Genomic DNA, 13,824 nt, shown 5'->3' with positions numbered 1-13,824 from the left:
GCATCAAATTAAAACAAGGAGATCTACAGTCTGTGTACCTGACAGCCTCTTTCTCTGTGCGCGAGCTGAGATATCTTTGGACCTGAGCCTGGTTCACTCCATACAGGGACAGCATGAGGAAGACGCCGCCAACTCCCAGAGTCCAAAAGGTATGTCTCTCTGTAGGATCAGGGTTTAGACTGAACAAAAGCGAGAATTTAAGTACAGTACGGAGACATACTTTCACTCTAACAGATTAACATTATCATTGTAATCTGGTCATTCTCCTACACTCCAGTATGGACTCACTCGAGAGCAGAGATGTGGTTTCCTTCATAGACTTTCCTCCAGACTTCAGACACTCCTCCAGTCTGCTGCACTCCCACCACGATGACAGCCAGCTGCCCAGCAAACATCACAACAGTCTGAAAGACGTCTGTCCAGATGACAGCCTTTAACCACCCTGTCAGAAACAGACAACACACAGGAATCAATCTGATACATGTAAATATATTATTCATTCAAATATTAGATATCTGTCTCAGTTTACAGTCATATCATTAATATTTCCACTTTATATTAATGCACAGTATGTCTAAAATAGACATGTGATTCATTCATATTTTTTTTCATTTCTGAGATTAAATATACTGTATTACATTCCTGCCAAAGCCAAATGTAATTCTACAGAATTTCAAGTGGTAAATATTTGTAGAGAGATAAAGTCACTCCTGAGCTGTCAAGAGAGACATGCCACCTTTCATAAGGCCTGTTTAGGTACCAAAACCCCCACAAAAATAAGAGTTGGAAATCATGAGAAAAACTTCATAGTACATTCCAATTTTTAGACAAGCTTTATGAACACAACCCTTAATAACTCACCAGTGTTGTGTACATTGTGCACACTAGTCCAGTGGCCATCACTGCTCCCCATAATTCAAATCCAGTAACTGAAAGAAAACACGGTAACACACTCAACTACAGAGCTATTCAAAATTAATGCGTCACAGTGAAATATTGGAACTTTTTGTACCTGTGTTCAGTGCAAAGGCGGGAGTATACACACACAGTCCCATATAGATAACCTGTAGCCGAGTAAAAGACAAATCAGAGACTATCCACTCTATAAAAAGTCTATAAAATAAAGACCTTGAAGGAAATAAGTAAATGCATCTTTTGTTTTCAAGGCTTTCTTTATGTGGATGCACCAGTCCTTTTTCAATGGATCAGTATCGGGGCAAAACTGACCGACCAGTTCAACTTTTTGAGAAATATGCTTATAATAATAATTATCATCATTTAAATTTATATAGAGCCTTTCATGAAACTCAAGGACACTTTATACATGATATGTTCAGATACAAAAGCACTAAGGGAGTTTCCAGGCTGTGGTGCATTGATGGTGTTTGAGGAGTTTTTTAAAACATGTTCAGGGATGAAGCATTATGAATATCTGCAGGGAGGTATTCCAGAGGGTCAGGGCTGCAATACTGAAGGCTCTGTCCCCTAAGACACACAGTCTGGTGTGGGGAAAGGAGAACAGGCCAGCTTCTGAGGACCAGAAGTTCTGGTGTCGGGTATATGGATGGATATTGAGGAGGTCAGAGGTACTGTGGGGCAAGGGCATGGAGGGATTTGTAGGTGAGAAGGAGGATTTTGTAGTTGATGCTGGACTTGATTGGGAGCCAGTGGAGGTGGATGAAGGTTGGGCTGATGTGCTGCCAGGTCTTGGTGCAGGTGAGACCCTGGTGGCTGAGTTTTAGACAAGCATGTAAAGGGTTTTGCTGGGGATCCCTACAGGACTCAACTGCAATAGTGCAAAGGAGAAGTTATAAAAGCTTGTATTAGGGTTTCTCACGGAGTCAGAGAGTGATGGCCGGAGTCATGAGAGGTTTTTGAGATGGAAAAAGGCGGATTTGGTGATGGTTTTGACATGAGGCTAGAAGAGTCCAGGATGACCCCAAGGTTGCGGAACTGATAGGATGAACAGATGGAGCATGCGTCAGCATCCAGGATCTTCTGGAGCAGCGCTTTGAGAGCCACAATGAGGAGTTCTGTTTTGTTCTCGTTCAGTTTGATTAAGTTTGTTGACATCCAGGTATTGATGTTGTGCAGACAAATATTTGCTTTCTTGCAGAGTTACATGAGAAGATCAGTACCATTCTTATGTTTGTACACTAAATATAATGCTGGAGGCAGCAGCCGGTTATCTTAGCTTAGCATAACAAGCTAGCCTGGCTCTGTCCAAAGATAACTGCACTTGTCCAACAGTCCGGCATATCCCACAGTAAAACCACACCTTCTAAATTCTACGCATTGGTTTTTGTACAGATCAAACAAACAAGTCACAACATGTTAATTAATAAGCTTTAGAGGTGCTTGTAGGTGGATTTAGTTACCTTTGGACAGAGCCAGGCTGGCTGTTTTGCAATGTTTCCAGTCTTTATGATAAGATAAGACAGACTTTATTAATCCCACACTGGGGAAAGTCACTTGTTACAGCAGCTCCAGATACAACACAGAACAGAAAATACTCATTAAATAAAAATAGAATTGAAAAATATTAAATATAATAGAAGAATAAGACATATAAAATACACCTTTTATATTCACAAGTGACTGATGGAAAATTGCACAGGATCGCAAAGTTGCACAGTGTGGATATATAGTATATATATATATATATATATATATATTATATATATATATATATAAAAGCCAGGACCCCAAGCTGGATCAGACGGCACACCACTCCCACTCTCCTGTTCCTGACCAGCACCTGCCGTGGGGTCTCATACTCAAAGAAGAAGTCGGAGAGGGCGTTGGAGATTTTGCTCTTCATCTTCTCTCATCGGCTGTCCCACAGAGGAGGGTCTCTCTCTTCACCCCACTTGCATATAAACACCCAGACTCCACTTTTACCTCCTGGTCACCTCTGTCTGTCTGTCTCTCTGTCTCTCTCTGTCTCTCTGTCTGTCTCTCTCTTGAAGGCATCACACAAAGAGGGTGATTTAAGCCACAAACACCTTATATATAGTGAAGTGGCTTTAGCTTCATGTATACCATACAAACTTGAGTTGTATCATTTTTCTTGTCTAACTCTTAGGTAAAGAAAGCAAATAAGTGTATTTTCCAAAATGTTGAACTATTCCTTTAATAAGGTCATAATCGCCTTCAGATTGATCCTGCATCCCTCGGTATTTGACTCTGTTGAGGTATTCGGGTTGTTATTGAGAGAGGAAAAGCCGGATTGGTGCATCCTCAGTTTATTATGTGAAGTGTTGCACCTACCGTCTGAAAGATGAAGGTCAAAGTTCCACAGATACGCACTGCTTTGTTGAAGCGCAGTTCAAGATACTGTGAAACAAAGCAACATGAGAACTGTAGCTCAAACAGGGATACACAACATAAATATGAACTCATTTAAATCCACTTCAACTGTAAATATAAAACTGCTTTGCCATACCTGGTAGCGCTGGAGAGCCGCAGTCTGTACAGCACCGGAATGAAAACATGAGCAGGAATGATGAGGCCCAGAATGTATGCACAGCCGATGAACCAGTACTGAGTACCGTGAGTGTAGATTTCTGCCGGTACACCTATAATTGCCACAGCAGACTGGAATGAGGCGATGAGCGACAACGAAACTGGAAGACAGTGCATGTTCCTGTCTGCCATCAAAAACTCCTGTGTAGTGCGCTGACGGCCACCCGAAAGAGCATAGTACAGCCCGATGCCCACAGAGGCAGCAAGCAAGAGCACAAATATCACATAGTCTACAGCCGTGAAGTGCTTCTGGTCAGACAGGTCCATCTTAACGGTCTTGAAGTCCCGGCCGCAGCTGGAGGTTTGGTTCTCCTACAGACACACATTCAGATGGATGGAAATGTGTTTGTCCACACCCATCAGTCAGAAGAGTCCAGCAGCCTTGAAGAAAGTACAGCAAATTGAAAACACTGATTAAATACATAGAGAACAAGATTTGATGACATTTAGCCACAATCATTCAAAGCTGTAGCTGTAGTTGTAACTCTGTACAACACTTTTTATGAACAAATCACTTTGCTTAACAGGCAAGGAAATAAACTTAACCCCCCTGCCATGCACTCTCCCCAAGCCATGGATTTCATTGAACTGTTTTTACAGATTTATATTCCTTCCCATACAGACAGTGAGAAGGTGAAATCACTGCTGCCTTACTGTTACCACATAAACATAACCGTTTGCAACAGAAGACAACCTGGTCTGAGGAACGAAACTCAGTGTAGACAAATCAAGGTCACAGAGCCTCTGTTTCAACTTTCCCCTGCTTGAGTTGATCCAAAATACTGACTACTGGTTTGGAAATGGGAGGTTCAAAGGGGAGGTGCCCTGCTACACCACAAAGACAAACAGCAGGAACCAATCTCTGAGGGTTTTGAAGGCCAAAAGCTACAAATGGGTCTATGTCTCAAAAAGAGACAGGAAAAATTATTTAGAAATCATTGTTACTCAAATTATGCAGATATTGTTCGTTGTCTTTACTAATATAAACAGTTTTTTAAAAATCACATTAAAATCCACAGGACACAAATAATTTGAGCTGAAACAAGTAACAGAAAATTTCATCAGCATCTCTTTTGATAATGGAGTAATTTGAGTTTTGAGTCAGTTTTTTATGCTAAAAGTTCCAACTTTTCAAGTGTGATGATTTGATGCTTTTCTTTGTCTTACGTGGTGATAAATTGAATATTTGTAGGCTTTGAACTGTTGAACAAAACAAGTAATTTAAAGACATCACTTTCAAATTAGAAATTGTGATCAGTTTTTGTGATAAACTGCAGTTTTAATTACATAATGATTAATCAAATAGTCTGATTAAGCTTAATGAAAATAATCCTTCTTTTGCAACCCTTTTCATAATAATAATAATAATAATAATGTATTATCACATTCTCATACTAGGGCTACTGCAACTAAATTTATTTTCACTGTGGATTAATAATCGTGGTCTTTAAAACGTCAGAAAATATTGACAAATGCCCTTGGGTCTTCAAATGTCCTGCTCTGTCTGATCAACAGCCCCCACGATATTCAGTATACAGAGATTTAAAACATAAAAAACAACAAATGCTCACATTTGAAAAGCTAGATCCTGAGAATGGTATTTCTGCTTAAAAAACTCAAGATAACTCAATAACCACAATAAGAGCCGATATATTTTCAGTCAACTGACTAATCGGTTCAATTCAAACCCAAACATAACCATAGCAGACAGCACAAAGTACAATAAGGCACCTATAAACTAAGTGTTAAGCCCTGCAGGCTGGAGCAATGCAACACTTAACATGAAGACACTGCTGCTGTAACTTTAGCTGTATTATCTATAAATAAATAGAGCGATTCATCTGCTGATACGGGCTTCCTAGGGAAATTAAGCTACTGCACCCAATGGCCCTCACATCTCTGACAACAAGTGCTTAACTGGACTGAATGTGAATAAAAATGATATTAAAAATAAGAACATGAGGCAGACTCACCTTTACACGCCTGCACTCCTGTTTCCGGCTCACTGTCAATGGCACCATGCTGTTCATTGAGACATTCAAGAGCGCCACGTTACTTGAAAACAACTTGTTTGAATATCTTTGTGGCTAAAAAACAAGAACTGCAGACATTACATTGTGCTCAATCTCTAGACGATGAAATCTCATTTTATTACCTCTTCGTTTGTGCTCATAGAAGTTGTTAAATTAACCTACCACCTCGCTAATCTGTCGGTCCATATGTTTACAAATTGTTTTGATTTTTCTTCCGGGGTTGAAGCTGTTGGGCGGCGCTACAACGAGTGACACAGCAGCCGCCAAAATCAAATAGCCACAACTTGTGATTATCGTCTTCGGTGAAACTACATTATTTAACACTAAATAGAGAGTTGGGAAACATGGAGGGAGCGACTGCGAAAGGTAACCCGGACCGTTGGAAGCTAGCTTACCGGAACTGATAGCTAGCTATTAGCGTATAACGTAGTTTGTTTTGATGCTCCGTTAGCTAATGCTGGCTGAAAAAGGTTGATTAGAGTAATATTCACAATTTTCATTTATGCCCTATAAGAGTTAATATGGGTATTTTTCATCCGATTATCCGCAGGTGTTTTGAGTCACCTGAGTCTGCTGGAAGTTCAGGCAAGAAGCCGCAAAACTCAACCGCAGCAGTCGAGTCGTGCGAAGGAGCTAAAGGCTAGAAGAGAAGCGCTGATGACCCAGAGAGACCAGCTGAGGGCAGAGATACAGACACACAAGGTGGAGGAGTTTCACACCGTTTTCACTAATACTTGTGACTTGTTAACGTTTTTTTTTTTTTAGCGAGATATGATTACAAATAATCACTTTATTAGGTACACTTAGATAAGACTAATGCGACAGCTCTACCTATATCTTCACCAATGATGGGATTTTACTTAACGTTAACGTTACTGCGCTTCAGTACATATTTGAGGTACTTGTACTTGAGTATTTCCATTTTATGCAACTTTGTTTCTACTCCACTAACGTTACATCTCAGAGGCAAAAATTTTATACCACTCCATTTGCTTCTTAAGACAAATATATTTAGATTTTAAATTTGATATTTCATTGCATTTTCTACTTACCTAGTTTCTGTTATTATTTCTATTCCTTAATATCTTATATGCAAAGTGAGTAATTATAACAAAGAATTTCCCCTCGGGGATCAATAAAGTATTTCTCATTATGATCAGTTGATGATCAGTTACTACTTACGTTTAAGATTTAAAATGTTCATACCCTTCCTGGTAAAAACCAGAGATTATCACAAAACATCAGTTGCCGACCTCACTAATGCCACATACCAGAAATGCTGCAAAAACACTTCCCAGAAGAGTGCAGGCTTTCATTGCAGCAAGTTAGAGTAAATTGTGTTGGAATGAGCCGTGCCTCGACTCTCCAGAGTGCTGATGCAGCTCGCTGAGCACACTTTAATGACCTAAAATAAGTCACCCTGTGTATCACTAGCTTTACTGACAATGCTGCACTTTCTTGTGTTTTTAATGTTGGCTGATTCATTGGGGCTGGTTACACTGTCCTGCCACAGAATCTACAGAAACTGAGGGCATCTATGGACAAACAGCATCCACATGAGGAAGAGGGGGAAATGGATGAAGACTCAGAGAACTCGCAACTACTGCGGCTGATGGCCAGACATACACAACTGAAAGACCTCCTATATGCTCATCACATCATTGGTACTAACTGCAAGTTGTTTAATTTACTTATATACTTATATTTATTTTGCTATTTATGATGTTTTCATTAATTTCATCCAAATCTATACATGTCTCTTGTATATCTCATATGTCCAAGTCATTACTCTTCAACCTCTCTGTTTTATTCGCTGATGTCACTAGGTGGTTACAATGTCATAAAGACTCGTCAAGGTAAAGGACTGTGCGTGTCTCTGGCAACGGCCTACGAGGGCGTCTACTTAGAAACCTACAACCTAGAGATGGACCTGAAGCCAACGCTGAGAATCAGTCGTCACAACATTCCCCCGTTCATTCCCTTGAACAGGCTGGCTGAACAGAACAACATGCAGAAAGACATGAGGATGTTTCTGGATACCCTCAACCAACATCTCAACGCCTTTGCCGGTCGCAAGCAGCAGTTGAAGTTTGTGAAGGTGCCCAACTTTGCTTTTTTTTTGTGTTAAATAATATCTCATAATATGTCTTAAGGAAGTCGTTTGTCAGTGGTTGTGGAAGTGTCTGGATGTCATCTTTAGTATACAACAATTAGACCAAGGTGGGATTCTGTACAGGCCTTTTTTTCATCAGGTGTGATCAAAGATGAAAGTTGCAGTAAATATAATGTGCATTAGAAGAACAACAATTAATCGATCAGTTAGTCCAACTGGCAACCATTTTAATAATTGACTAATTGTTTACGTTTCTAAAGCACAAATAACAAAACTTCATTGGTTCTAGCTTTCCAAATGTTTCATGGATTTGTCGTCTTCTTATCTATAATAGTAAACTGAATATATCTGGACTGTGTGTAAGAAAAGACAAGTAATTTAAATATTTCCACTTGGGCTCTGAACAATTGTGATGGGCGTTTTGTACCATTGTCTTACATTATATAGACTAAAAGAGTCAATGAGAAAACAATCAATAGATTAATCAACAATGACATAAATCGTTGAGAATTGTTGAAATGTTATAAATTAATAAATGTACTAAAGTTCAATTAAGAAAGGGGGGTAAAAGCAGCCTATAAAACATTTGTGCTACAATTTAATTTTACAGTTCTGATAACACACTGTTTATGATACTAATAGATCTGTCATAACACCAACATATCAAACACTCAGATAACATACTTTTGTATTATGGTGTAGTGCAGTAAAAGTCTTTTTTCTTTTTTTGCACATTTCTTAACAGATGAACAAAGTGCAAGAAATTAAATGGTTCTTTACATTATATTCAAGGCTTTGATAATCTCTCATAGACAGATGACTAGCGTGTAAACGACATACACTTGCTCTGGTAGAATAACCCTGTCCTCGTGCTTCTTTATAGGAACTCCATACGTCCGTGGAAGTGATGGAGAGCAATGCTTTGTGTTCAATATTGGTGATGATGTTCACTGTGCCTAGAGAGAAGACGCCTGTTCTCTGCACGCTTGACTACACCGACCACACCAGATGTCTTCCCACACGGGTCCACTTTGACTGTGAAGGTAGAGGTTTTTATACTGCAGAAGTTTCCCAACTCAGACAGATAGCTATGTGCTGTATCTGTGCCAATATAATCCATAACACAAGGAGGTTAGGGTTAGACGCCTACCTGTAGACGCAGTGATGGAGGGTAGAACTAAACATTAATTTTTACACTCACACATAAATCTAAACTGTGTTCACATCAGCCTCTGTGTGTGTTTTACAACATGCACTGAATATTAGGCCACTGACAGAAAGATAGTCAATCATTCATATCCTTTGGTTTTTGACTGTTTGGACATCATTTGCACTTGTGAAATTGTTATGTGCATTTTTCACTAGTTTATAGAAAAGGAAAGAAACGAGAAATCCCATATTCAGAAAATCATTTTGATCATTGTAAAATGACTTCAAGGAAGGGTCTCAGGAGAGAAACGTATTTAATAAAGTGGCCAACAGTGTACGGGCCTTTATTTTACATTGAGAGTTTTTATCCAATGTACCTGTCTGTATGGTTTGCAAGAACAATTACCCTACTTTAAATAAACTAAACAATTAATTCATACATTGACAATTTGAAGAGGGAACAAAAGAATAGATTGTGCAATAATAAAAAACAATCACTTCAGCCCCAAATTACACAACAGCATTTGGAACATAAGAGGATGAATTAAAAACCTGTTGGTTTTTCAATAATAAAGTGATAAATTGATGTCTTTGCAGACAGGGAAGCTGCGTAGATTCCGGTCAGGAAATATTGAAGTTTACATATTCAAATGGAGAATATTTCCATATACAGTGGGGCCAAAAAGTATTTAGTCAGTCACTGTGCAAGTTCTCTTACTTAGAAATATGAGAGAGGTCTATAATTTTCATCATAGGTACACTTCAACTATGAGAGACAAAATGAGGGAAAAAAATCACATTGTAGGATTTTTAAAGAATTTGTTTGTAAATTATGGTGGAAAATAAGTATTTGGTCACCCACAAACAAGCAGGATTTCTGGCTCTCTCAGACCTGTAATTTCTTTAAGAAGCTCTTCTATCCTCCACTCGTTACCTGTATTAATGGGACCTGTTTGAACTCGTTATCTGTATAAAAGACACCTGTTTGAACTCGTTATCTGTATAATAGACACCTGTCCACAGCCTCAAACAGTCAGACTCCAAACTCAACCATGGCCAAGACTAAAGAACTGTCAAAGGACACCAGGGAGAAAATTGTAGACCTGCTCCCAGCTGGGATGAGTGAATCTACAATAGGCAAGCAGGTTGGTGTGAATAAATCAACTGTGGGAGCAATTGTAAGAAAATGGAAGACATACAAGACCATTGATAATCTCCCTCGATCTGGGGCTCCACGCAAGATCTCACCCCGTGGGGTCAAAATGATCATGAGAACGGTGAGCAAAAATCCCAGAACTACATGGAGGGACCTGATGAATGACCTGCAGAGAGCTGGGACCAAAGTAACAATGGCTACCATCAGTAACGCACTATGCCGAGCGGGACTCAAATCCTGCAGTGCCAGCTGTGTCCCCCTGCTTAAGCCAATACATGTCCAGGCCCGTCTGAAGTTTGCCAGAGAGCATATGGCTGATCCAGAAGAGGACTGGGAGAATATCATGTGGTCAGATGAAACCAAAATAGAACTCTTTGGTAAAAACTCAACTCGTCATGTTTGGAGGAAGAAGAATGCAGAGTTGCATCCCAAGAACACCATACCTACTGTGAAGCATGGGGGAGAAAACATCATGCTTTGGGACTGTTCTTTCTTCTGCAAAGGGGACGGGAAAACTGATCCGTGTTAAGGGAAGAATGAACGGGGCCGTGTATCGTGAGATTTTTAAGCCAAAACCTCCATCAGTGAGAGCCTTGAAGATGGAACGTGGCTGGGTCTTCCAGCATGACAATGATCCCAAACACACCGCTCGGGCAACAAAGGAGTGGCTCCGTTAAAAAGCATTTCAAGGTCCTGGAGTGGCCTAGCCAGTCTCCAGACCTCAACCCCATAGAAAATTTGTGGAGGGAGTTGACGGTCCGTGTTGCCCAGCGACAGACCCAAAACATCACTGCTCTAGAGGAGATCTGCATGGAGGAATGGGCCAACATACCAGCTACAGTGTGTTCAAACCTGGTGAAGACTTACAGGAAACGTTTGACCTTTGTCATTGCCAACAAAGGTTATGTTATAAAGTATTGAGTTGAACTTTTGTTATTGACAAAATATTTATTTTCTATCATAACTTACTACAAATAAATTCTTTTAAATAAATCCTGAGTGATTTCCTGAATTTTTAACTCTTTCTCATTTTGTCTCATAGTTGAAGTGTACCTATGATCAAAATGACAGACCTCATCTTTCTAAGTAGGATAACTTGCACAATCAGTGGGTGACTAATACTTTTTGGCCCCACTGTAACAAATATGCTAGTGCTGGTAATATGCAGTAACATTTTGTTGTAATATTGACTTTGTTTGCAGACAAGGAGCTCTCTCATTCTCCAGAGTGGAAGAAAAACTGCAGCCTACTCCAGCAGACTCCTGTGCACAAAGCTTTGATAACCATGAGGAAGATGGGGAATATTGTGTAAAATAGTGAGACTGGGGGGGGGGAGGTGTACATTCCCATTGTTTATAATAAAACTTTTTTTCTTAATGTTGAGGTATTAAACTGCAAATAGAAACTGTCGAGTTTCTCTATGGGGGTTCCACAAGGATTTGCATGGTGCTTTTGTCCTTGAGTTGTTCTACGAATGCCGCCACCCTGCTGTGTAAAGTTTCACTCTGAAACTGTCTCAGCCGCTCCATTTCCTCTCGGGCTTTCTGCTGTTGCCTGGCCAGCTCTTTTTCTGAGATTGAGTCAATAGTCGCAATGTTTTTCATTTGCATGAGAGAAAGGCTGCTCTGGATGTTGCCCCTGTGTCTCACTGAGCTGGTGGGTTTGACTGATGGCAGTGGTGCTGATGTCGACCGACTCTGTTCCACCAGTTCTGATCCTTTGTCGTAATACTGGGATTTGCTGGAATACAATCTCCTGCCATGAGAGGTTTTAATATCTCTAAAGTGTGTCTCTGCATTATTGTGCTCTCCGATTTCTTTCATAGCGATGTTGACCGTAGCTTTAGGCTCACAGACTTTTACCATCACAACTCTTCTCTGTTCATTTATCAGCAAGTCTCTTCTTTGTTGAAGCATTTTGCAAGTGTACCTGTACTGTTTGTCCAGCATGTTTAGTTTATGCTGGAGATCCCTGTCCTCCTTTTGGTTCAACACTCTCAGATCTCTCTGCAGCACACCAGCTCTTCTGAGACTTTCATCCATTATATACAAAGGCTTGAGAGAGAAATATGTTTTTGAGTACATTTCTTTCTCCAATTTAGTCACTTTTTCTTTAAATTAAAGCGACAAATGTCATTTGCCTACCTGATTTGTGTGCAAAGTCCCCCAGAGCGATGTGTTACACAGGTGTTTGCTGCTATGGCTGCAATATAAAAGCCTATTATATTAGAAGTAAAGTGGTTGGGGCTGTTAGTCATTGTGTACTGTCACATTTCCTAGAGATTCAATTTCAAGGTGGTGTGCAGTCACCGGGCTTCTCGCAACTTGTGCAAATTAACCAATGACAATGACTCCCTTTGTGAAAAGTACTTCCATCACGTGTTTTGTCTCATGTTATGGAGGTCTAGTGCTTTGGGGAAGAATGAATAAAGAATTACTTTCTCACATGAATTTTCACTGTTAAGTGAGTTGTATGTTATACTATAGGTTGTGCTGATAAGTGCTGGAATATTTTTTATTATGATAAAAAATTATGTTGTAATTATGAAATATAAAATATTTGCCTAAACCATCATAATAATGTTTTTACAGCAGGGGAGGCCTTATTTATTTATTTATTTATTTATTTATTTATATATAAACTGTAATGGTAAACCACTACACATACAAACACAAGGGAGAGTCTCAGAAGAATATGTTGAACCAGAACTGCATTTTAACCCTTTAATCAGGCCTGTGTATGCTGTGATTATTTTCTGGTTGTCTTCTATCATAGTAAACTGACCTTTTGAGGTTTTAGACTGCTGGCTGGGCAAAACAAGACATTTGAAGAAGTTGATGTGGGCTTGTAAAGGCCAGAGGTGAAGAAGTACTCAGAATCAGAAATACTTATTGATCCTCGAGGGGAAATTCCTTTCTCACAATTGCTCAGCTTGCATGTCAAGGAACAGAAATGATAATAAAGAAGGAAATATCTCAAATAATATGTACAGTATTAACAGAAATAGCATGATGGGTAGTAGTAGAGTATTCAAACAGAAAATATTGAAAGATGTTGTATTTAAGTCAAACTAGCAATACCCACAGTGTAAAAATACATTACAATACACACGTCTAAAGTAAAAGTTGTGCATTTCAATTTTACTTGCATCAAAGTACAAGAGTAGCCTATTTGCATCATAATATACTGAAAGTAGTAAAAGTACTCAGAATAATGTTTATTATATTTGATTTTAATTATTGATGTATGTATGTGTTCATCATTGTAATGTTGCAGTTAAATAAATATAAAAGGTGGCGCTAATTTAAATTATTTTACTTTATAAGAGCTGTATGGGTAGCCTGTCATTCCCCTCCATCAATGAAGATTTATCTTTTAATAATTTAGAATTTTAATTTGTGGATTACTTTGTGTATTATTAATCAGATTCTGCAAATTAGCCTAGTGGAGTAAAAAGTACCATATTTCCTTTTGAACCATAGAGGAGCAGAAGTATAAAGTAGCAGAAAACAGAAATACTAAAATAAAGTACAACCACCTGAAAATTATACTAAAGTACGGTACTTGAGTAAATGTACTTCATTAGCCTACTTTCCACAAAAGGTAATGGTAATTTTGAACTATTTGCTGACATTAAATGTAATAAAGGATTGAATGAAAAAGATTAAATATTAATTATAGTTAGTTACAAGACCAATCCTTTAATTTTACTTTTATTTAACTTGTTTTGCCAGAAAAGTCACATTTAAGAATAATATTGGCTTTAAATTAAGGACATGGCCTCAGTGGTCCTATTGATGATTACAATTTAAACAGTATTGTGCAGTATATTCCTTTAAACTGCCAGG

The 13,824-nt window shown here is 38.9% G+C and overlaps 2 protein-coding genes across 2 annotated transcripts in view; one reads left to right on the top strand and one right to left on the bottom strand.

The window, feature by feature from the left end:
- Window positions 1-5,784, bottom strand: part of LOC119910805 (sodium-dependent multivitamin transporter-like) — a 6,465-nt gene extending 681 nt beyond the window's left edge. The window contains exons 1-8 of the mRNA XM_038729609.1: window positions 5,681-5,784; window positions 5,499-5,547; window positions 3,455-3,906; window positions 3,271-3,346; window positions 1,013-1,064; window positions 858-929; window positions 289-442; window positions 3-179 (exon numbers count right to left, since the gene is read on the bottom strand). Of these exons, the coding sequence (XP_038585537.1) occupies window positions 3-179; window positions 289-442; window positions 858-929; window positions 1,013-1,064; window positions 3,271-3,346; window positions 3,455-3,792 (869 nt within the window). The 5' untranslated portion in view covers window positions 3,793-3,906; window positions 5,499-5,547; window positions 5,681-5,784. The remainder of the gene's footprint in view (window positions 1-2; window positions 180-288; window positions 443-857; window positions 930-1,012; window positions 1,065-3,270; window positions 3,347-3,454; window positions 3,907-5,498; window positions 5,548-5,680) is intronic.
- Window positions 5,777-12,426, top strand: LOC119910556 (centromere protein O-like). The gene is made up of 6 exons (XM_038729223.1): window positions 5,777-5,924; window positions 6,109-6,260; window positions 7,072-7,222; window positions 7,385-7,656; window positions 8,555-8,714; window positions 11,179-12,426. The coding sequence occupies exons 1-6, from the start codon at window positions 5,903-5,905 to the stop codon at window positions 11,286-11,288; spliced, it is 867 nt and encodes a 288-aa protein (XP_038585151.1). The 5' UTR covers window positions 5,777-5,902; the 3' UTR covers window positions 11,289-12,426.
- Window positions 12,427-13,824: the final 1,398 nt, after the last annotated feature.

The sequence above is a fragment of the Micropterus salmoides genome, unplaced genomic scaffold, assembly GCF_014851395.1.
Source record: "Micropterus salmoides isolate LMB-PRFRI ecotype aquatic unplaced genomic scaffold, ASM1485139v1 Ms_hic_scaffold_19, whole genome shotgun sequence".
NCBI classification, from domain to species: domain Eukaryota; kingdom Metazoa; phylum Chordata; class Actinopteri; order Centrarchiformes; family Centrarchidae; genus Micropterus; species Micropterus salmoides.
This window is presented reverse-complemented; position numbering and strand designations above follow the sequence as displayed.